General features: G+C 40.6%; 1 protein-coding gene across 2 annotated transcripts in view; it reads left to right on the top strand.

Moving 5' to 3' along the window:
* The window catches only part of ube2kb (ubiquitin-conjugating enzyme E2Kb (UBC1 homolog, yeast)), a 99,110-nt gene that overhangs the window by 19,329 nt on the left and 54,306 nt on the right, over positions 1–25,475 (top strand). Inside the window, exon 2 of one of the 2 annotated variants that reach the window (XM_073064812.1) lies at positions 11,934–12,027. The exons of the other annotated variant lie outside the window; for it this stretch is intronic. Coding sequence (XP_072920913.1) covers positions 11,934–12,027 — 94 coding nt within the window. The remainder of the gene's footprint in view (positions 1–11,933; positions 12,028–25,475) is intronic. 2 annotated transcript variants of the gene reach the window in all.

Here is a 25,475-nt window from a genome sequence, read left to right as displayed (position 1 = left end):
TCTAAAACTGCAAAAAGGTAGTTCCACTCTATACGATCAAATGCTTTCTCCGCATCGAGGGAAATAACACATTCAGGAATCCCAGTTGAAGGTGAATATAAAATGTTAAATAAATGCCGAATGTTGAAAAAAGGAAGACGATTTTTAATAAAACCAGTTTGATCATCAGAAATAATAGAGGGGATAACAGTTTCTAATCTATAAGCCAAAACTTTGGCCAAGATTTTAACATCAACATTGAGCAAAGAAATCGGCCTATACGAGGAACACTCTGTTGGGTCTTTACCCATTTTTAATAAAAGAATAATAGATGCCTCATTAAAAGAGGGTGGCAATTTACCTTAATTAAATGAGTCAGATAATACTGAGAATAACTGAGGGGAAAGAAGTGAAGAGAATGATTTATAGAATTCTACGGGGAACCCATCAGGTCCAGGAGATTTCCCTGAAGACAATGTAGAAATTGCAAAAGATATTTCTTCTGATGAAATAGGCGCGTTAAGTTTGGCTTTAAAATCAGACGAAAGCGAAGGAATATTCAGATTATTTAAAAAGTGATCATCAGAGATATTGTCATTCAAAGATTCAGAGGAATAAAGTCGAGAATAGAAATTTTTAAATGCGTCATTGATTTCTAAGTGATCCGATGAAAAGTCTCCATTCTCCTTCCGGATCTTTGTAATATGTTGTTTGGCTTTGAAACGTCTCAGCTGATTGGCTAGAAATTTACCAGATTTGTCGCCATGAATATAGAAGCGACTCTTACTTTCAAGAAGTTGGCTTTCGACAGGTTGAGTAGACAGAAGATTAAATTTAGTTTGAAGATCTACACGCTTCTTGTATAATTCAGGATTCTTAGTTTGAGCATATAGTTGATCCAATTCTTTGATCTGATTAATGAGGTCTGATCGATCTGCACAGGACTTTCTATTAAGATTTGCTGTATAGGAGATTATTTGACCCCTCAAATATGCTTTCATGGCATCCCAGACAATCTGGGATGACACTTCAGATGATGTATTGGTGTCAAAATAAAAGGTTATCTGATCCTTAATAAATTTTAGAAAATCATCATCCGATAATAAAGTCGAGTCAAAACGCCAGTGTTTATTCCTCTGAGGGAGACCAGGAAAATTTAAGGACAAAGTAATTGGGGCATGGTCAGAAATCAGTATACTCTGATAGTCACAAGAATAGACAGATGGAATAAGTTGATTATCGAGTAAAAAGTAGTCAATTCTAGTAAAGATATGGTGAACATGTGAAAAAAAAGAGTAGTCTCTCTCAGTGGGATGAAGGAAACGCCATATATCAGAGATACCATAATTAGAGAGAAAAGAGTGAATAGCTAAGGCAGATTTAGTAAGTAGTCTAGTAACAGAGGACGATCGATCCAAATTAGGATCTAACCAACAATTGAAATCGCCACCCAGTATAAGAGAGTATGAGTTTAAATCTGGTAGCGAGGAGAAAAAATGTTCAAAAAAATTAACATCATCAAAATTGGGAGCGTACAGGTTTGCTAGTACAACTTTAGTATTGTATAATTTACCAGAAACAATAATAGAACGGCCATTTGTATCAGATATCTTATTATGGAGTTCAAAAGGAATATTTGAATTAATAAGGATGGAGACCCCCCTAGCTTTGGCAGCAAAGGATGAATGAAAATGCTGACCCGCCCACTTTGACAGAAGCCGAGAATTATCAAAACTATGAATATGAGTTTCTTGAAGGAAAGCAATGTCAGCTTTGAGTTGTTTAATATGGGAGAAGACCTTCCTTCTTTTAACAGGATGATTCAGTCCCTTTACATTCCAGCTCACAAATTTAAGTGAATTAACCATTATCAATTGTTAGTGCATAGAAGGTAGCAGGCATATAAAAAATCAAGCAGTACAATAACAGTCTGGGAGCAAAAATGTAAACATAGATCCGTAGAATCAAAACAGAGACATGTCCTGAATAACAAAGGAAAACAAAAGAAACAGTGAGTAGTGTTGGAACTGGAGAACCCCCCCCCCCCCACAACCCAAAATTAGACGGCTACCTAAAAAAGCAGCTAGCTCTACCAAAAAAATTAACCCAAATATGACTTCCAGTTCTGTGTCGTTCAGGGCAAATATCAATAAGATTGAAGAAGTACAGAGAAAATTTACAATGATATTGCTGGAACTTGAGGAATTGAGTTATTGTGAATGGTTAAATAGTTATTTGCTGGAATACAGTATAGGAGAATGAGAGGATATTTGATAAAGGTATATAAAATTATGAGGGATATAGATAGTGCACATGCAAGCAGGCCACTGAGGTTGGATGAAACTGGAACTGGAGGTCATGGGTTAAGAGTAAAAGGTGAAATGTTTAACGGGAACAGGAGAGGGAACTTCTTCATTCAGGGTAACGAGTGTGAAATGAGCTGCCAGTGGAAGAGATGGATGCAGGTTCCACTTTAACATTTAAAAGAAGTTTGATGGGAGGGATGTGAGGACTATGGTCCAGGTGCAGGTGGATGGAAGTAGGCAGAATAATAGTTTGGCACAATAGATCGGGGAACTCAGTTCGCAGCTGTGTTTTTGACGTGCAAACTGCCATAACATCAGGAGGAGCTGTATTTCACAAATCTCTCAGCCAAACTCTATTCCAGAGACAGGAGCTCAGTGGCAAACTAAGAAACTTAAAGGTTGTATGCATTTTTCAGTCTGCTGCAAAGATTTATGAAGAGGGAGATTACATTGGTAAATAAAATAAAAACAGACAAACTGTAGCTGTGTAAAAGGGAAGAGAGTAGTTGAAGATCATCTTGAGGAAATAATAAGAAATGGAAAATGACAGATTATAAATTATTTTGAATTGGTCTTCATAATAGGATATCCCAACAATAATGGTAATAATAGTGGCATTAGTAGTGACCTTTCAAGAATCACTAGATTCTGGAATGGTTCTGGAGGACAAGAAAATTTCAAATATTACTGCACTCCCTTCAAGAGGGAAAGAGGCAAAAGAAAGGAAATTATCAGCCCGCTAGCCTGACTTCAGTGATTGGTAAGATGTTGGAGTCCATTATTAAAGATGAGGTTTTGGGATACTTGGAGGGACATGATAAAATAGATCAATGTCAGCATGATTTGCTTCAGGGAAATCTTGCCTGATTAATCTGTTAGAATTTTTTTGAGGAAAAACAGGCTGGATAGACAAGAGTCAGTGTATGTTATTTACTTTAATTTTTAAAAGGCCTTTGACAAGAGGCTGCTAAACAAGAGCCCGTGGCATTGCCGGAAAAATTCTAGCATGGATAGAGCATTGGTTCAATGTCTAGGAGGCAAAGTGTGGGAATAAAAGGGGCCAGTTCTGGTAGTCTGCTAGTGGTGATCCACAAGGCTTGGTGTTGGGACCGCTTCTATTCACATTATACATCAATGATCTGGACGACGGAATTGAAAGCTTTGTGGCTAGGTTGTGCATGATATGAAGATGGGTGGAGGGGCAGCTAGTGTTGAGGAAGCAGGATATCTCCAGAAGGACTTAGACAGATCAGGAGACTGGGCAAAGAAGTGGCAGATAGAATGCAGTGGAAGTAAGTGTGTGATTAGCACTTTTCTAAATGGGAAGAAAATTTAGAAATCAGAAATGCAAAGGAGTCCTTATGCTGGATTCCCTAAAGCTTAACCTGCAGATGGAGTCGATGATGAGGAAGACAAATGCAATATTAGCATTTATTTTGAGAGGACTAAATATAAAAGCTGAGGCTTTATAAGGCATTGATCAGACCTCAGAGTATTGTGAGCAGTTTGGGCCCACTATTGAAGAGAAGGTGTGCTGGCATTGAAAAGGGACCCCAGAGGAGGTTAATGAGAATGATTCTTGGAATGAAATGGTTAACGTATGTGGAGCATTTGATGACTGGACCTGTACTCACTGGAGTTTAGAGAATAAGGGGGATCTCATTGAAACCTATTGAATCTTGAAAGGCCTAGATGGAGTGGATTTGGACAGAATGTTTCCTATTTTGGGGGAGTCAATGGCCAGAGGGCAAGGTCTCAGATTAGAGGGAAGTCCCTTTAGAATGACCCTTTTTCTTTAGCCAGAGGGTTGTGAATCTATAGAATGCATAGCCGCAGTTGCTCTGGAGGCAAAATGATTGGGTTTATTTAAAGCAGAGGTTCATAAGTTCTTGATTTCAAAAGGTGTCAAAGGTTATGGAAGCAGGAAAATGGAGTTGAGAGGGATAATACATCACCCATGGTGGGATGGTGGACAAGCTTGATGAATGAATGGCTTAATGTCTTATGGCCTATTATAAAACAGATACTCAAAAGGAGGACTATCTTTACTTCTAGAAAAATGTCAATAAATCCCCAGGATCTGATGACCTGCATCCTTGAGTATTAAAGGAAATGGCTGCAGAGATGGTTGATGCACTGGTACAAAATTTTTTCTGCAGAGGTGCCAGAGGTCCAGAAGATGGCAACTGTTATGCCACTATTTGGTAAAGGATATGGACAGAGCCCCCTGTGGTCTCATCTCAACTCTGGACACATTCAAGAACTCTACAACTTGTTCTCAGTGTTACTTATTATTTTTTGTTTTTGGGCAGATTGTATTCTTTTGCACATTGGTTGTTTGTCAGTCTTTGTGTAGTTTCTCATTGATTCTAAAGTGTTTCTTTGCTCTGCTGTGAATGCCTGCAAGAAAATGAATCTCAGGACAGTATATGGTGATATATACATACTTTGATAATAAATTTTCTTTGAACTAGCATCCAGCTTTCTATCATCTTTCATTGTTGAGTTAATAATAGAACATATAGAAAATCTTGTTTGATAAAGAACATTGTCTTATGCAAAAGAAATTGTGTTCAGCAAACTTGCAAATGAGTTTAGGGATTAATAGTATGGATGCAGGAGAAGCTAGTTAACACAAAAGAATTGGGATGAGTCATTTTCAGATTGATGATCAGTAACAAACAGGGAGTGTCACAGATTAGTTCTGGGGTCTCTCCTGTTTCTAATCTATATTAATAAATTGAATGAAGGGACTGAGTATCCAGTGTCCACATTGTTGATGATACAAAAATAGATGGTTTGGCAAGTTATGACGAAAATGCAAAGGGCTATAGATAAGTTAAGTGAGTAAGCAAGAAGTTAGCAGATTGAGTATAATGTGGTAAAAGTATCAGGCTATTCTCTTTGGAAGGAAGAGAAGAAAAATATTTTTTAACTGGAGTGAGATTGTAAAACTTAATGGTAAGAAGGATCAGATATCAGTTTGGAAAACGAACAAAGATAGCAATTGATAGGAAATTTAATGGAATTTTGGCTTTTATTGCCATGCCAGCATGATGCAAAATTAAACTAATTCCATGTACCTGAATATGAATATGATATTCCATGAATATCTTCCTCCATTCCTTGCATGTTGATGTGCTTGTCTAAATGCTCTTAAACATCAGTATTGAATCTATGCAACCACACCCTCTTGTTCCCCCCCTGCCCCCCCCCCCCCCGGTAGTCTGTTCCAGGTACCAAACACTCAGTGGGAAGCAAAAATTTACTGTGCTCACCCTTCAAAAGTCTTTCTCTCTTGGGCTCAGACTCGGGTTCTCGCTCTCATTCTCTCAGGCTTTTGCTGTCTCTCACACACATGCTTTAAAGCTCTGCTGTCAGTGTTTGACATTTCCACCCTATGGGAATAAAGGCTGACTGTCTATACTGTCTATCCTATGCATCTTACATTTTTATAAACTTGAGTCGTCTCCCCTCCATCTTCCAAACTCCAAAGGGAACAATCCTAAGTTTGGCTAACTTCTCCATATAGCTAATACTCCCCAATTCAGGCAACATCTTGGTGAGCAACACACAGAAAATGCTGGAGGAACTCAGCAGGCCAGTCAGCATCTATGGAAAAGAATACAGTTGATGTTTTGGACCGGAACCCTTTGGCAGGACTGTGTGTCCTAGCATTTTGTGTGTGTAACCTGGATTTCCAGCATCTGCAGATGTTCTCTTGTTTGTGATTGAACATCTTGGTGAACCTCTTCTGCATGCTTTCCAAATCATTCCTATAATGGGGTGACTAGAACTGCATACCATGCTCCAAATGTAGCCTGACCAAAATTTTATACTAATTCAGCTTTTGGTCATATTTAAGAAAGGGCATCCTTGCACTGGAGACAGTACAGTGAAAGTTCATCAAGTAGCTACATCATTCAAAGGGGGTGGAAGAAAGTTGAACATCTTGGGCCTACAGAATATCGAAAAATAAGCAAGATGATGTGGATGCTGAAAGGATGCCACAAGCTCAGGAAGACATTTTGGTCAGCCTGATTCTGTGCTGTATAAATCTATGACTATATTAGAAACATAATACACAGAAGCACTAATTTGTCAATTGGCCTGTCATACCTTCTCTATCCTTGAAACATGTGCTTCTCTTAGGAGTATCTAGAACTAGGGGACACAATTCCAGAAAACAAGGCTGACTATTAAAGAGGATTGTCTTTTCCTTGGAGGGGGTGTACCCAAGAGAACTGTTATGACAATGATTGAACATATTCAAAGCAGAGAGGAAATAAGTAGGTATGGTAACACAGCAGGAAGGTAATGTTGAAGCTATGTTTTTGGAATCAAATCCATAAACACCAAAGCAGCCTGAGGCTCACCATGTTCATCCTGACCATTGAGTTTCGATCTGTACTAATCCCATTTATCAGTACTTGGTCCATGTCCATTGGTGATTCAAATGAATGTCAATGAAACCCCACTGGTTTCCTTGGCTGCTTAAGTTTAGGGAATACACACTCTGGTCCTGCCAAACCCGTGAGATTGAGACGGTTTTCCCACCCTAAACCCTGGTTTGTTGTGTGGATGCTGTGTAATTTGTTACCCTGTTACAACTCAGTGCCAAGAAATAACAGACAGCACACTGCATACAATTGAAGGGATTGTATATATGAATCTTAACTAAAGGGTTGGTAAAGGAAAGAAAAAAAATCAAAAAGGGCCTATTAAAATTAAACAGTCAAATGTGCATGTTGGAGCTCAACTCTTCCAAATGTCATACATATTCACTGATCCGCAGTAGACCCCGGCACCTTGCTCCATCGAATCACGGTCCCCCACCAGGTCAAATCCTACAACTGGTTCTCTTCAGCCTCTTTCTTCTCTCTTCATCTCCTGCCAAGACCAACCTTAGTGCCCCTTACAAAACCTCCCCCTCCCCATGTTCTCTTGAACCTTCTCCCAGTTCCACCATCCTAAATGGATGACACACATTCCTCAGCCTCCCTTATCTTGAGCAATAACCCAAACAGGCTGAAAGCAGAATGGACTGCTCTTACAGAACTGCTGAAATGAAATACCTACAGCATGGCAGTAAAAAATGTGAACCAGAATGTTATACTCTCCCCCTACCAAAAATAGTCATGTCCTCATGACTTTGAAATAATTCATCATCCCCAAACCAGGCAACACAGTTTTCAAAGGAAATTTGTGATGTCAGGACCTCCAATCCATTTGTAAATGGTAGTGACATATTTCACTAAGGGGATAGGCACAACACTCTGTTTCCCCGGTGCGACATAGGCCAGCGTATCAGGGGGTCTCCTGACTCTTTGAGACATCCTTATCCTGTCATCTACTTCTTCAGTTTTGGACACTTCTTGGGATCTTTCTTATCTACATGGCAAGGCCTCCCCTGCCCCTTACTCGTGCCGTCCGGCACTTGAGATCCCTCTGTCACTTGGCTGACCTCCGCTTCATTTCCAGTTACTTTAGAGCCCAGTCTGCCTTCATTGTCCACTGCTAGTTCCTGCCCCCCCCCCCAATTTCACCTGCCTCAGTGTGAGAAAGGTTAGGAATCTCTTTAATTATTGGAGAGTTTGAGAAGGGCAGCATATACCACACCTCCATTTCCTCATCCTCTAAGTCCATATCACATTCAGGGTTGGGGTCTGGTCTAATCCTTCCTACTGCTGGTCCTTCAGTTCCCCCACGTTGCCACAGAGTCCTCTTACTAAGTGTAGGGTCCAGGTCAGGCTCTGGGTCAACACGCACCTCTTGTCCCAGAGATAGAAGGTGGTTCCAATGGAAAATCTTGACAGGGCCATTCCCATCCTCTGGTTTCACCCAGAAAACTGGTATGTTTGGCATCTGACTCTCCACTACATAGGACATAGCCGCCCAGTGCTCAGGCGACTTATGCTTCGTAAGTAGCCCCAAATTCTTTATGAGGACTCGGTCTCCAGGCATTAGTCGGGAGAACCTAAACTTTTGATCATACCTCCTCTTATTTCCTTGATTCTGCTTGGTAGCCAAGATCTCACCTTGTTCATAAGACTTTTTCAGCTCCCTTCTCATATCAAACACATACTTCAGATAAGATTTCTGTAGTAGATCTTCACCATCAGTCCCAAAACAGAAGTGAACAGGCAACCTCACTTTGCATCCAAATCAGATAATATGGCGAGTACCTGGAGCTTCATTCTGTGTACAGTTGTAGCAGTGGACCAGATGTCCAATATGTTGACTCCACTTGTTGTTTTTACTGATCTCCAAGGTTCTGAGCATTTCTATGAAGGTCCGATTGAACCTCTTGGGCTGGGGATCACCCTGATTGATAAGGCATAGTCCTTGACTTCTTGTTTCCAAGCATGCTCAGTAACTCATGTATGAGCCTACTCTCGAAATCCCGTTCCTGATCGCTAAGCATCCACCTGGGGAGGCCATAATAAATGAAATACTTATTCCATAATGCTTTGGCCATGGTGGACATCTTCTGATCTTTGGTAGGGAGGGCTAGTGCGTATCTGGTGTGATTCCATAATAACCAAGACATTCGCCATGTTGCTGGCATTAGGCTCTATTGATAGGAAATCCCTGCAAACCAGTGGCCCCACACTCTGCAAGTGGGATAACGGAGTGGCCCTTGTAGGCAGCGTCTTCCTCTGTAAATATCAAAAGCACAACTTGCAGTACTCTTCGACCTTCAGCTTCATTTGGGGCTAGTAGAATGGATCTTTGAACAATCCATAGGTCTTGCCAACCCCCAAATGACTAGAATCATCATGCAGTGACTTCAACATAATCCTCCGATACTTCTCAGGCAGAACCAGCTGGGAATGCTGAGACATGAGGAAATCTGCAGATGCTGGAAATTCAAGAAACACACACAAAATGCTGGTGGAACGCAGCAGGTCAGGCAGCATCTACAGGAAGAAGTACAGTTGATGTTTTGGGATGAGACCTGATGAAGGGTCTCGGTCCGAAATGTCGACTGTACTTCTTCCTATAGATGCTGCCTGGCCTGCTGCGTTCCACCAGCATTTTGTGTGTGGGAATGCCGAGGCTATCTGGAGGTGAGGTGACGTGACCCAGTATAGGATCTGGTTCCTCACTCCAATCTGGGCCATTCTCTCAGTAGCAGAGACACTGCAGAGTGTTTCATCTTGTCCGCTTGGGCCATGTCCTGTTCCACAACCACTAACCAAACAGTGCCTATGCATGGGCCATCTCGCTGAGCACTGCCACTTCCCCAGGACACAATTCTGGCAACTGCTTTGTCTTCAGAGTGGTTGGATTGCAGTAAGCCTGTGGAATGGCACTCCCAAATGATCAGCCATTCGATTCTGCCCTTGCCTTTCTCTGCCTTCTCTGTGATGGAAAACTGGCACATGGCTTTGACTCGGAATGCTATCCCACTCTCCGCCCCTGTCCAGCCCTTCATGCACACATTGGGACAAAGCATCGGCATCAATGTTCTGACTTGCTGGCCGGTACTTCAGGCTGAAATCCTAGGCAGACAATGCCACCAACCACCAATGGCCTGTGGCATCCAATTTCGCCGAGGTCAGGAAATGAGTTAATGGGTTTTTGTCCATCCTCACCTCAAACTTGGCACTATATAGATAGTCACTTAGCTTATCCACCACAGAACAATAACCCAAGCAGGCTGAAAGCAGAGCAGACTGCTCTTATATCACTGCTAAAGTGAAATATCTACAGCATAGCAGTAAAAATGTCAACTAGGGTGTTACATCTAGATAATTAAGATGTTGAGAGTACCTACATCACCATCCAATCAGGTTGCATCCATCCTCTAGTTAGAAAAAGTTCTTCAGATCATCTCTAAAGCTGTTCCCCTAAGTCTATGACCTCTAGATTTTTTAGGTAGCATATTTTTCCCATAAGTTCTGCCTTGAGCTCAAAACAAACCCAGTCTATTCAGTCTCTTTTCCTTATTTTACCACTCCATTCCAGGTTGAGTCTTCTCTATGCACTTTCCATTGCCATTCCATCTTTTCCATAGCGGCTAAGGGGATATCAGATAAAAGTCCAGGGCTTGGTGAGTCTGGAGGTAGAAACCCAAGGGTTGAGACTACGAATCCAGGCCATGGACTGTAGTTTGGAGGCCCAATGTCTCTGAGTGCAAGAACAAGGACAGGCGTCCCAGAGGCAGCCAGTCTGGGTTGGAAACCTGCCTATGTGTGTGTGAGGAGTGGTGGAATGGTGGGAAAGGGGCTTGTTTTGCTATTGTTTTGTTCGGATGTTCTAATTACTGCCTGTTTTGGTCTGTTGAACATTGTAAGCATGCTATGTTAGTGCTCAAATGTGTGGTGACACTTGCAGGCTTCCCTAGCACATCTTTGGGTGTGTTGGTTGTTAGCGCAAACAATACATTTCATTCAATGTTTTGATGTACATGTAATAAATCTGAATCTAGTATTCAGTATATCAACCTATCTACATTTTCATTCATGGTGTCTCAGCATTGATTCCTGCAAAATGCCACTGGTCACAAATTTTCAGCCAGAATTACACCTGTCCCTGTGTCTTCTATGGGAAGTTAATTCTCAAATTATCAAGGCACTATGGATCCCACACATCTTAATCTTTCTGATCAGCCTATTATGAGGGACCTTGTCAAATGCCTTAGTAAAGTTCATGTAGACAATGCCCAGTGCACTACCCTCATCAATCACCTTGGTCACCTACCTCCTCCAAACAAAAATCAAGTTTGTACGATGTAACCTGTCCTGCACAATGCCATATTAACTGTCTCTAATTAATCTATGTTCTTGTAAATGTTAGTAAATCCTATTCATAAGAAACGTCTCCAATAACATCCCTAGCACTGTGAGACTCAACGGCTTATAATTTATATTATCTATATTTCTGTCCTTAAAGGAACAACTTCCACTGAGACCTCATTTGTGGCAAGAGAGGATGGAGATCATAGTCAAAGCCCTAGTAAACTCCCCTCTTGCCTCTCTCAGTAATGTATTTCATTGTGGTTTAAAATTAGGTTAGTTGTTATGATGCATCAGCAGGGGCGTCATGTTAAATCTATACAAGATATTGATGAGACCACACTTGGAATGATGTGTGCAGTTCTGGTCAATTGGTATAGGAAGGATGTCAGTAAGATGGGAAAGGTGCAGAAAAGATTTATAATGATTTTACTGGGACTGGAGGGCTTAGGTTCCAGTTTTAGAGAAGTGACTGAATAACCTGAATTTTTTTTTAACTTTGAGTGTAGGAGACTGAGGGACTTATACTAGTTTATAAAATTGAAAGGCATAGATAAGGTGAATGGTCAGTCTTTTTCCTAGTTTAGTGGAGTCTAACATTCAATGGCATCGGGTTAAAGTGAAGGGGTCTGAGAGGCAATGTTTTACTCCTAGAAGGTGGTGGGTACATGAAACAAGCTGCCTGAGTTTGTGGTAGACAATGTTTAAAAGGCATTGAGACTGGTACATGGATAGGAAAGATGGGATATGGGCCAGGTGCAGGAAAATTGGACTACCTCAAGTAGACAGCTTGGTCAACACGGAGAAATTGGACTGAAAGACCTTTTTTGATGCCATTTAAAACTTTGATTAAAAATGTTACTTTAGTGTTCTGGAATTTACTCTTTTTTTGTGTTTTCTTTTGAAGACCAGCAAGAATCAAATAAAAGTAGAACTCGTAGATGAAAACTTTACAGAATTGAGAGGGGAGATTGCAGGGCCTCCTGATACACCATATGAAGGTAGGTGACAGTGTTATTCTGTGAAATTTTAGCTCTGAATGTTGTAGGGTAAATTAAATTAACTTAAGTCGTTGTACCTTGTTTAAGATGAGGTTTGCAAGCCTTTTGTCTTTTACTGTGTGGTTAGAAGATAGATTTTTCTTGAGATCAATATTTGTAGATGAAAAGTTTGTTAAATTATATGAAATTATTTTTAAAAACATAGTTTATTGCGAGATTGAACTAATGGAAAAGTGAGACAAAAAATAGAAAAACTATTAGCCCCAGTTAGTACATAGTCAATGATTATGACAGAGAAATAGCAGTGGCATTAAGAGTAATTTAACTGTAAATTTTCAAAACTGTTAGGAAATGCTAATTACCCTTAAGAATTGGGAGAGTGACAAATTTTATATCCCTGTTAAGGAAAGGCTGTCAGGGGTGAGGTGGAAAAGTCATTGAGGAGAAAAGAACAATCTGCAGCCTATAAGCTATTTCTATGTCTAACTCAGACTGTGCCAGATATTTTGCATTAGATAAATGTAAGTTATTTTAAGACAGTGGCATGTTGTGCACGAAGCCTGGGAAACTTGTTGCAGGCAGGTTCAACTTTATTCAGTTGACTGAAGCTTCAGAAATATTGCATCCTTCTATTCCGTCATTTCCTCTTTTAAAAGAGTGCAGCACTATGCCAAAGTTGGGAATTTGGTGAAAATAGAGGAAGGAATTTTCACTTGGTGTTTCCATTACTTGTGGTTTCTGGAGACTTCAGCAAGTATTTAAACTTTATCCAATGTTTGTTGTATTTGTTCTTTAAAAAAAAGTTACAGTCAGCTAATTCTAGTAGATAAATTATTTGAAAACAAACTTAAATGTTAAGTAAATAGGAAACCACAGCTAATCAAAAGCAAAATTTTCTGCACCTTGCAGAACAGATGTTTTTGGTTTATTGGAGTTTGTGGAGATCAATGAGGTCTCCACCAAACACTTACTCTCAGTTTCCTGAGATTCTTCAGTTCAGGAGTTGAGTTGGAGTCCAAGCATCAGATTAAGGAGCATCTGGAAGGGCAGCTTACCTGTGGTAGCTTGGTCCAGGTGGCAGACTTGTCTGTTAAATTGCCCAGTGTCCGGATTTAGACAGTGGTTAGATAGCAACAGATGTGATTTTGTGTCAGACAGGTAAGGGTATCCAGGATGTAATGTCACATGAGCCTGGCAATTGAACTTAGACAAATGCATGAAGTATAATGCACATGTACTGGGGTGTGAACAAATATATTCAGGAGAATGGACAATCTGATCTTGTTACTGATAAAGGGAACAGTTTAATTGGGGAAAATGAAGAGCCATGAAATAGTGGGAAGGAATAGATGCATTCTCTGCAGCAATGTCCAGAAAGAACTGTAGGATGTGTTTCCTTTGGTAAAAAGAGTGTAAGTTTAGAGCTGTAGAAAAATGGAGTTGGAGTAGAATCCAGCTGTCATGTTCCAATAATGTAGGTGGAGATGGGAATGTGTTTCTACTGAGAGACTGAAGATTTAAGGATAAAATTCAAATGCAGTAATTCCATGTGAAACTTTAGAATTGATTCGTTAATTGTACTAAAGTTAACTTGAGTTTTAGCACATTAAGTTAAATATGCAGAGCAGAACTATGTGAACTGGAGGTGTTTTTTTTGTAGTATTGTGGTACAAGTGTTTGATTAATAAAGGTTATTCCATTGGGGTGGGATTCAGAAACTAGATACTTAGGGGCTGTGGCTGCTCATTCACTATGTCCCTTGAGTACATTCAAAGTTGACAAGTGTTTTTAGGAGATAGAAGCTATGGGGATTATGATATGCCACAACTTTACTGAGTGGTGGACAAAGATTGAAGGGGCTGTTGTGAGCTGAATGGCAACACCTTGCACTATAAATTCTCAGGCTGTAATTGACAGGTCTTAATTTTTGTCCGCAGGGTTAGTTTTTATGTTTCATTTAAAATTCTAATTCCTCTTCCCTTTGAAAATTAAATGGGCCTTTTTGGTGAAGGTTGGTTGCAAGTTCATAGTTCTGCGAAAGTCGCAAAAAAGGTGGATTGTGTATTGAAAGGGATATTTTGTATGATTGCCTTCAGGCTGAGGTAATGATTATAAGAGTTGGAGCTTCATGTTGTAGTTTATGAAATATTGGTTAGACTGCAAATCGTGTAGAGTTCTGGTGAGCCCGCTACAAGAGGGATGTAATAGCAATAGAGAGCTCTAAAGCAATTTTCAGGATTTTGGATGGATGGATGGATGACTATAGTTATATGGAGAGATTGGATAGGCTGGCTTTATTCTCACTGGAACATAGAACTCTGAGAGGTTTGTAAAATTGAGGAGCAGAGATAGGATTGATAGTCATAGTCTTCAGGGCAGAGGAATCTAGAGCTGGAGGGCACAGATTTAAGGGAAGATGGGGGAATTAAAAAAAAGATATTGGGAGAAGTAAATTTTTCAATCAGAGGATGATGAATAAATGGAATGAGCTTCTGCAGGAGGTAGTGGAGGCAGATACAATTACATTTAAAAGGTGTTTGGACAGGAACTTGTATAGGAAAACTAAGAGGAGAAGGAATATAGATAGGGTTCACAACTGGCATTGACAAAGTGGGTTAAAAAGTTCTGTTTCTGATTTTCTAATCATGATTGAATTAGAGCCCCACATCAATTTTTTTTAACCAATGTTGCCAAAGTATTGATTATTTGTTTATTAATTAGTGATTTTTAAAACCTTTCTTTGGAACAATATTGGAACTGTAGAAATGAAGATGTTCTACAGGAGTAGTGTTCAACCCACAGTATTAAAAGAAACTTGGTTCTATTTTAGTCCTCGTATATTATTGTGGGGGAGCAATTTGAGCAGGCTCTTTTTGCCTCTTGTGTATTTATGTGAATTGATCAGGTTAATCAGAGCAGTTCAGGCAGTCAGTAGTGAAATTCTGATTTTCCAAATGAGATAAGAGGAGAGGTTAGTGTTGTAAACGAATTGTGCCCTCTGTTACATTGTCACATCTATTGCATTAATAGGACCTGTAAACAATAAACACAGTATTTTTAAAAAATCCTGTTAAATTGCCTCACCCCCCAAAATTAGGAATGCAATGTCAAAATTTAACTGGAAAGAAATTTGCATGCATATTTTATGTATAGTAGTACTAGATGTGCACAGAAAAAATTCACACTGAGAAAATCATGCATTAATGGCACAGAGAAATATACATAGGGCATTGTGAGTTTTGTCATTTTATATTTCCATTTGATGTAAGTGGAAATATCTGCCCCATTGCCTCTGCACCAGCATTGAGCAATCCCATTCTATATATCTCTAACTTATTCTCTCACATATACCCATTAACAGTTTGCATTATCATTATTATTGTTATGAGCAGAGAGACAACATCTGCCGGAAGTAAATTCCTTGTATGTGCATAGGTACTTGGAGATTAAAGTCTGATTCTGATTCTGATTATGCTGCCACCCACTTACACTGGGAGTATTTTACTTTGCCAATTAACCTAACAACCAACATGCCTTTGAGTGTGGGAGGAAATGGGAGCATTGGTAGTCAACACCTGAAATCACAGGGAGAGTGCAAGTTCTATGCTGACAGCATGAGAAGTGAGAACTGAACATGCGTCACTAGAACAATAAGACATTTGCACTATCTGTACCATCAACCTATCAAGCTAACATATACACTGATATCTCTCATTTGCCTGCACAAAAGTTCTTACTAGGGCAGCTATTTTTCTGACCTGTGCCACAACTCATCTGATGCCACTGCTACTTTTTTGATTCCAGATGTCTGGATTTAACCTTAATCTTTTCCCAGGAGATGCGAGACTGCAAATCTGACACTAATTAATCCATCGTAGTCTACTCTTAATTGCCTGAATGTTGTTCTACAGAGTAACTAGTCCCTTTGATTCCCCTTGCTTCCACATGAATAAAATTGTTCGGGGCATCCACCTGGGTGGATCATGGGTATTGGCAATGGTGCTTTTTTAATGATTTACTTGACGTATTCTTTGTTCTAGTCTTAGTCATGACCTTATCCCCTCCCTTTTTCTGGTGCATTTATTTGTCTCTTTCAGTAAACAGGTAAATACAGTCAAATCTCTGTTCACTCCCCTTCCCCCCCAACTCCTTTCACAGGGATCGTCCCTTCATTTTAGCCATAATGTAATATTTCCACTTGTTTGTGATATTAAGAAACATTGAAAAAACATTTAAATGAATTAGTAATTATCACCATGGAATTATATTATGCAGTTCTGATTTATTTATGAAGAGTTGGATTTGTTCAGTCCCAGTGCAAGATTTTTTTGTTCGAAGCTCACCCAGTCCTGACACGCAGTCGATTTTTGTCTGGTTTGTGTTGGGAGCCAGGTTGCATTGTATGATTTCATACACATGATCCCTGTCTGTGTAACCTTAACAGACTAGATTCCAGGTTTCATATAAAAGGCTTGTGTTCATGCATCTGAGTTTCCATGACTCCGATTGTTCCGATTGATTCAACATAGGTCTGCACTTAAATTTGCACACCACACTTTGTTTTCTCGTTCATCCATGGTGCTTTATTATTATTTTTGATATGTCTGTATTTCACATTGGGCAATAATTTCATGGGAATGTAAAGAGGATATTTAAGACTTGTTTAAGATTATGGAGGGTTTTGGTGCAATAAGTAGGAAGTTGCTCCTGGTAAACAGAAGGGCCCAAACCACAGATGTAAGGTTATTGGACAAATGATGTAGATTGACAAATTTTATGCAGCAGAATCCGAATCAGAGTTGGATTTCTTAACATTTTGGCATATGTTGTGAGATTTGTTCTTTTGTGGCAGCAAAATACAGAACACTACCTAAAATATACTAAGAATTACAGTAAGATATATAAACAAGAGAAAATCTGCAGATGTTGGAAATCCAAGTAACACACTTGAAGAACTCTGCAGGCCAGGCAGCAAATATGAAAAAGTACAATCAACATTTCAGGACTGGAGAAAAGAAATGTCAGGGTTAGAAGGTGAGGGGGTGGAGTGGAGGGAGAAATGCAAGGTGATAGGTGAAACCAGGAAGGGGGGTAGGGAGGGGGTGAAGTAAAGAGATGGGAAGTTGATTGGTGAAAGAGATACATGGCAGGGGAAGGGGGAATCTAATGGGAAAGGCCATGGAAGGAAAAGGGGGAGAAGCACCAGAGGGAGGCAATGGGCATGCAAGGAGATAGGTGAAAGAGGAAAAAGGGGATGGGGAATGGTGAAGGGGGGGGGTGGCATTACAGGAAGTTAGAGAAATCAGTGTTCATATCATCAGTTTGGAAGCTGTCCAGATGGAACACAAGGCGTTGCTCCTCCAACCTGAGTGTGGCCTCATCACAACAGTGGAGGCCATGGATTGACATGTTGGAATGGGAATGAGTGGCCACTGGGAGATCCTGCATTTTCTGGCAGACGGATGCTCAGTAGGTGCTCAGTGAAGTGGTCTCTCAATCTACGTTGGGTCTCACCAATATACAGGAGGCACTGGGAGCACCGGATACTGTAGGTGACCCCAACAGACTCACGGGTGAAGTGTCGCCTCACCTGGAAGGACTGGTTGGGCCCTTGAATGGTAGTGAGGGAGGAGGTTTTTGGGGCAGGTGTAGCACTTGTTCTGCTTGCAAAAATAAGTGCCTGGAGAGAGACGAATGGACAAGGGAATTGCATAGGGAGCAATCCCTATTGGGGGGGGGGGTGGTGGAGGGGAAGATGTGCTTGATGGTGGGATCCTGTTAGAGATGGTGGAGGTTATGGAGAATTATGTGCTGGATGTGGAAGCTGGTGGGGTGGTAGGTGAGGACAAAAGGAAGCCTATCCCTGGAAAGGGGACAGGAGAATGGGGTGAGCAGACGTGTGCGAAATGGGAGAGATGTGGTTGAGGGCAGTGTTGATGATGGAAGAAGGGAAGCTCCTTTCTTTGAAGAAGGGGGACATCTCCTTCGTTCTGGAATGAAAACCCTCATCCTGAGAACAGATGTGACGGAGATGGAAGAATTGAAAGAAGGGAAAGCCATTTTTACAAGTAACAGGGTGGGAAGAGGTGTAGTCCAGCTAACTGTGAGAGTTAATGGTTTTATAATAGACATCAGTGGATAAGCTGTCTCCAGAGATAGAAAAAAGAGAGATCGAGAAAGGGGAGGGAGTTGTCAGAAATGGACCAGGTAAATTTGAGGGCAGGGTGGAAGTTGGAGGCAAAGTTGATGAAGTTGACGAGCTCAGCTTGAGTGCAACACAGTCATCAATGTAGCGGAGGAAAAGTGGGTGGGAGACACCAGTGTAGGCTTGGAATGTAGACTGTTCCATGTAGCTGACAAAAAGGCAGGCATAGCTGGGACCCATGCAAGCACCCTTAGCTACACCTTTTGTTTGAAGGAAGTAAGAGGAGCCAAAGGAGAAATTGTTGAGTGTGAGAACAAGCTCTGCTAAGTGGAAGAGTGTGGTGGTGGAGGGGCATTCAATCCATGGCCTCTACTGCCATGATGAGGCCATGCTCAGGTTGGAGGAGCAACACCTTGTGTTCTGTCTGGTAGCCTCCAACCTGATGGCATGAACATCAATTTCTTGGACCTCACATAATGCAACTCATCCCCCCAACCCCTTCACCATTCCCCATCCCCTTTTCCCTCTCTCACTTTATCTCCTTGCCTGCCTATCACCTCTTGGTGCTCCTCCCCCTTTTCTTTCTTCCATGGCCATCTGTCCTCTTCTGTTAGATCCCCCCCTTCTCCAGCCCTGTGTCTCTTTCACCAATCAACTTCCCAATTCTTTACTTAACACTCCGCCACCCCTCGCCCATGGAGATGATCTCAACCCCACCATCCAAATCCTTATCTATAGCTATCTGAAAACCCAAGGAGCTGTAGTCACTGTTCACCCACTGAAAGGTCAGTCACATGGCCAGGCTCACCTTTTGTTAGACTATCTACATAATGATTTAAGACACCCTCCTGGATGAACCTAACAAATTCTGCCCCGTCTAAACCTTTTGCACTTAGAAGGTATCAGTTTATATGAGGGAGGTTGAAGACCCCATGGCAATCCTTTTGTTTTTACACCTTTCCTTAACCTTTTTACATATTTGTTCCTCAATGTTCTGGTGGCCATTAGGGTATCTGTAGTACAATCCCATCGGAGTAATTGCACCTTTCATATTTTTGAGTTCTACCCTTATAGACTCAGTGGACGAGCCCTTTATTATGACCTCTCTGAGTGCAGCTATGACACTGTCCCTGATTAGTAATGCAACTCCTCCACCTCTTTTAGCTCCCTCTCTTATCTTTTTTAAAATCTTTGAACGCCTGGTACACTAAGCACCCATTCCTGTCCCTATCAACTAAGTCTCTATAATGGCCACAACATCGTAGTTCCATATATTGATCTGTAGTCTGGGTTCATCACCTTTACCCATAATACAAACACTTCAAACTATCCATCCTACTGTATCTATTACTTTGCTCCTATCTGCTTTTACTGGTCCTGATATCTACTTTCCTCTCCATCCCTCCACTTTCTGACCTGGTGCTCTAGTTCCCAACTCCCTATCAAAGTAGTTTAAACGCTCCTGAGTAGCACAAGTGAACCTCCCAGCCAGGATATTGATTCCCCTCCAGTTTAGGTGTAACCCATCCTTCTTGTACAGTCACCCCTGCCCAGAAAAAGTTTGAATTATCCAAGAATCTGAAACCCTCCCCTCTGCACCAGTTCGTCAGCCACTCATTCATCTGTACTGTCATCCTTTTTCAGTCGGGCTCTGAAACCCGTGCCTACAAACTGGCAGGTGTGTTTAAAGACATTTTCAACTCTCATTGCTACATTTGGAGGTTCCCACCACCTTCAAAAGAGTAATAATCATACCAGTGCCTAAGAAGAGCAGGGAGAGCTGCCTTAACGACTATTGTCCTGTGGCACTCACATCTACCGTGATGAAGTGTTTTGAGAGGTTTGTTATGGCTAGAATCAATTCCTGCCTGAACAAGGACCTGGACCTGTTGCTGCAATAGGTCTGCAGTGATGCAATCTCACCGGATCTTCAGACAGTTTTGGATTATCTGGACAAAACTAATACTTACGTCAGGCTGCTGTTTATTGACTATAGCTCAGCATTTGACACAATCATTTCTACAGTATCCAGAATTGAGTGAGAAAGAATTTTCCTTTTTTTAAAAATTTTTTTTTTATTAGTTTTTCAAAACATTTTACAAAATTAAAAACCCCAAATCCCAGTGAGGAGCATTAATACAGAGCAAGGTTAAGCATACAATAACCATATGCTACAAAGGAAGAGAATTTAACAAAAAAGCACCTAAATTAAAGATGAGTGAGCTTAGTGTCCTCCCCAAACCCCACAACACAAGAAAAAGAACAATAATTCCAGACCAACCACCACACAATATAGAGAGTATAAGTCTGGACAGTCAAACTCCCAGACTGTGAATACACTTAGCAACAGAGGATAATAATGCCTACTACCAGAAAAGAAAGGGGGCTGAAAGCAAGGGACCGAAAAGAAAAAAAAAACCCTAGTCAAGAGGAAGGTTATGAAAGTACTCGATAAAAGGCCCCCAGACCTTATGGAACTTTAAATCCGAATTGAGAACTGAATAATGAATTTTTTCGAGGTCCAAGCAGGCCATAATGTCGTTAAGCCATTGCGCATGAGTGGGCGGGGCAACATCTCTCCATCTAAGGAGGATCAAGCGTCTCGCCAGGAGAGAGGCAAAGGATAGTATTCGGCATTTGGTCGGACCCAGACATAAATCTGTCTCGCCCCAAAAACCGAACAGAGCAATTAAGGGGTTAGGTTCTAGGTGCTGATTCAGAATACCCGATAGTGTAGTGAAGACATCTTTCCAGAATTTCTCCAAGCTAGGACAGAGCCAATACATATGGATGAGAGAGGCCACGCCCCTCTTGCATTTATCACAGAGCGGACTAATGCCAGGGTAGAATCGAGATAGTTTAGATTTAGACATATGGGCTCTATGAACAATCTTAAACTGTAAGAGACAATGGCGAGCACAAAGAGAGGTTGAGTTAACCGACTTGAGAACTGAGTCCCAGCTCTCCTCGGATAAGGTGATATTTAAATCCTGCTCCCAGGCCATTTTAATTTTATCCACAGGGGCCCGTCGTAAGGCTGCTAGTTTATCTTGGATAATTGAAATTAAACCTTTACCTAGTGGATTAATGGAGAGAAATAGGTCCATAGCATTTTTCGCAGGCATTTCAGGAAAGTTAGGAATTAAAGGAGCAGTGAAGTGTTGGATTTGAAGATATCTGAAAAAGTGAGCATTAGGCAGGTTGAACTTAACAGAGAGCTGTTGAAAAGAAGCAAAGCGGTTATCAATGAAGAGATCTTCAAAATGTCTAATGCCCTTCCTGTACCAAACATGGAATGCTGAATCGAACGTGGTAGGTAAAAAAAGGTGATTGTGTGCGACAGGGCTAGAAATGGAAAACCCTTGGAAACCATAGCATTTCCTGAACTGAGCCCATATACGCAAAGTGTGTCTAACCAGAGGATTAGCTATTGATCTGGGCAGACTGCTAGGGAGTGCAGAACCAAGAAGTGCAGATATAGATAGTTCTTTAGTGGAGCTCAACTCCATTGCCACCCAGTTAGGGCACTCAGGTTGACCGTGGAAGAAAGACCAGAAGGCAGCACAACGTATATTAGCTGCCCAGTAATATAAACAAAAGTTAGGTAAAGCCATGCCACCCTCTTTTTTAGATTTTTGGAGGTGGATTTTATTAATTCTAGAGCGCTTATTCTGCCACAGATATGACAAAATAATAGAGTCTAAGGAATCAAAAAAGGATTTAGGAATAAAAATTGGGATAGATTGAAATAAGTATAAAAATTTGGGGAGAACATACATTTTGACAACATTGATACGACCTACCAAGGACATAGATAGAGGTGACCATTGTACCAGATTCTGTTTTGTAGCATATGAAAGATTGACAAAGTTTTCACGAAAGAGATCTTTAAACTTCCTTGTGACTGTAATTCCAAGATAAGTAAATTGATTATGGACTACTTTAAAAGGGAGATCACGAAATATTAGTTCTTGTGCTTCTTTATTAATTGGGAAAAGTTCACTCTTATGTAAGTTGAGTTTATAGCCAGAGATCTGGCTAAACTGGTCAAGAAGTGAAAACATTAGAGGTAAGGATGTAGACGGATATGAGAGAAAGAGTAGTAAGTCATGAGCATAGAGAGAGACTTTATGCTCAACACCCCCTCTCCAAATCCCGGTCAGTTCAGGACATTTTCGAAATGCTATCGCCAGAGGTTCTATAGCCAAATCAAAGAGAAAGGGACTTAAGGGGCATCCCTGACGGGTGCCATGTTTGAGATTGAATACTTGGGATTTCTGAAAGTTAGTTAGAACAGAAGCAGTAGGACACAGGTACAGCAATTGGATCCAAGAGATGAAACTTTGGCCGAGGTCAAATTTTTCTAAGACTGCAAAAAGGTAGTTCCACTCTATACGATCAAATGCTTTCTCCGCATCAAGGGAGATAACACATTCAGGAGTCCCAGTTGGAACTGAGTATAAAATATTAAATAGACGCCGAATGTTAAAAAAAGGGAGACAGTTTTTAATAAAGCCTGTTTGGTCATCAGAGATAATGGAGGGAATAACAGTTTCTAATCTATGAGCCAACACTTTAGCTAAGATCTTTACATCAACATTGAGCAGAGAGATCGGCCTGTACGAGGAACACTCTGTTGGGTCTTTGCCCTTTTTAAAAAGAAGAATAATAGATGCCTCATTGAAAGAGGGTGGCAATTTGCCGTAGTTAAACGAGTCAGTTAATACTGAAAGTAACTGAGGAGAAAGAATTGAGGAGAATGATTTATAAAATTCCACAGGGAACCCATCAGGTCCAGGAGATTTCCCTGAGGACAGTGCAGAAATTGCAGAAGATATTTTCTTCTAGTGATATAGGCGCATTAAGTTTGGCTTTGAAATCAGATGAAAGTGAGGGGATATTCAGATTCTGTAAAAATTGATCCACAGAGATATTGTCATTCAGGGATTCAGAGGAATAAAGCCGAGAATAAAATTTTTTAAATGCGTCATTAATTTCTAAATGATCCGATGTAAAGTCTCCGTTCTCCTTCCGGATCTTTGTAATATGTTGTTTGGCTTTAGAACGCCTCAGCTGATTGGCTAGGAATTTACCAGACTTATCCTCATGAATGTAAAAGCGGCTCTTGCTTTCGAGAAGTTGGCGTTCGACAGGTTGAGTGGACAGAAGATTAAATTTAGTTTGAAGTTTAACGCGCTTCTTGTATAATTCAGGGTTCTTAGTTTGGGCATATAATTGATCCACATCTTTGATCTGGTTAATGAGGTCTGCTCGATCTGCACGGGATCTTCTATTGAGATTTGCTGTGTAAGAGATTATTTGACCCCTCAAATATGCTTTCATGGCATCCCAGACAGTCTGGGATGGCACTTCAGGTGATGTATTAGTGTTAAAATAGAAGGTTATCTGGTCTTTAATAAATTTTACGGAATCATCATCCGATAATAAAGTTGAATCGAACCGCCAGTGTTTGTTCCTCTGAGGGAGACCAGGAAAGTTCAGAGAGAGGGTAATTGGGGCATGGTCAGAAATCAGTATACTCTGATAGTCACAAGTGTGGGCAAATGGGATAAGTTGGTTATCGAGTAGGAAATAGTCAATTCTAGTGAAGGTATGGTGAACATGTGAGAAAAAGGAATAATCTCTCTCCGTAGGATGGAGGAAACGCCATATATCAGAGATACCAAAATTAGAGAGAAACAACTGAATAGCTAAGGCAGATTTGGTAGGTGATCTGGTAACAGAGGACGATCGGTCCAGTTTAGGATCCAACCAACAGTTAAAGTCACCACCCAATATAAGAGAGTATGAGTTTAGGTCTGGTAGTGAGGAAAAAAACAGTTTAAAGACGTTAACATCATCAAAGTTGGGGGCATACAGGTTTGCTAGTGCAACTTTAGTGTTATATAGTTTACCAGAAACAATAATAAAACGGCCAATTGTGTCCGATATTTTATTATGGAGTTCAAAAGGAATATTTGAGTTAATAAGAATGGAGACTCCCCTAGCTTTAGCGGCAAAGGATGAATGAAAATGCTGACCCGCCCACTTGGACAGAAGCCGGGAGTTATCAAAACAACGAATATGAGTTTCTTGGAGGAAAGCAATGTCAGCTTTGAGTTGTTTAATATGTGAAAATACCTTCCTCCTTTTAACAGGGTGGTTCAGTCCCTTTACATTCCAGCTCACAAATTTAAGTGCACTAGCCATTATCAATTACTAATGCATAAAAGGCAGCAGGCATATAAAAAATCAAGCGGTATCTCTGGGAGCAGAGATGTAAACGTAGATTCGTAAGGTCAAAATATAAACATGTCCTAAACAATAAAGAAATGTTGGAACTGGAAAATCCACCCCACCCACACAACCCAGAACTAGACGGCTACCAAAACAAGTAGCTAGCTCTACCAAAAAAATTAACCCAAATACAACTTCCAGATCTGTGTCATTGACAGCAGTTCCGTATAAATGCTATAACAAACAGTAACTAGTTTATGCCCTAGAAAACATAACTACAGATTAGAACACCTTCTGCCGAGATATACAACTTAATACAGAGAAAATCGGAAGAAAACCAAAACTAACCTACCCGCGAAATATTATAGAAGAATAAAGTAAGAGAAAGGGAAAAAAAAGGTAAGAAGGAAAAAGAAAAAAGAGGAAGGGGAAAATTATAAATTCAAGACGAGTATTTATCAACCGTTTACTGAGAAGGGAGAAAAAAAAATCAGAATGGAAAAAAAAGGGGGTGAAGAAAAGAAAGAGATAAAATAAATAAATATTTAAAACAGAGGAAAAATAAATCAGCAGTTGAACTGTGAACCAACAAACAGGGAGGCCTTCACTAAAGACTTCAAACCTCCAAAACAAGTTAGAATTAGTTGTAGAACTCTGTAGGTAAAGTTATACAGAGGTAAAAATAGATTGCACACACACCAAATCCCGGGAGAGATTGTCAACAGCCTTTAGAGTTTTAGTGAATAATGTCTGAGTGATTCAAGTGAATTCCGAGTCCAGAGAAAGTAATTTTACTACGAGGAGTACTTATCCACCATTTTAGGAGGCCCGATCAGATTCTGAAGATGACTGGATAGCCGGAAGACTTGCCACAAACGCTTCAGCTTCCCTCGCTGATTTGAACCACTTGAATTCCCCAGTATTAAACTTGATTCTTAGGTCAGCAAGATTACGAAAGGAAAGTTTGAAACCACGATCAAAAAGCACTTTCATTGCGCCTTTATACTCAGCGCGCATCTTTAAGGTCTGGGGTGCAAAATCTTCCACAAAGCGAATGGTTGTATCC

This window comes from Hemitrygon akajei, chromosome 13, assembly GCF_048418815.1.
Source record: "Hemitrygon akajei chromosome 13, sHemAka1.3, whole genome shotgun sequence".
NCBI classification, from domain to species: Eukaryota; Metazoa; Chordata; class Chondrichthyes; order Myliobatiformes; family Dasyatidae; genus Hemitrygon; species Hemitrygon akajei.
This window is presented reverse-complemented; position numbering and strand designations above follow the sequence as displayed.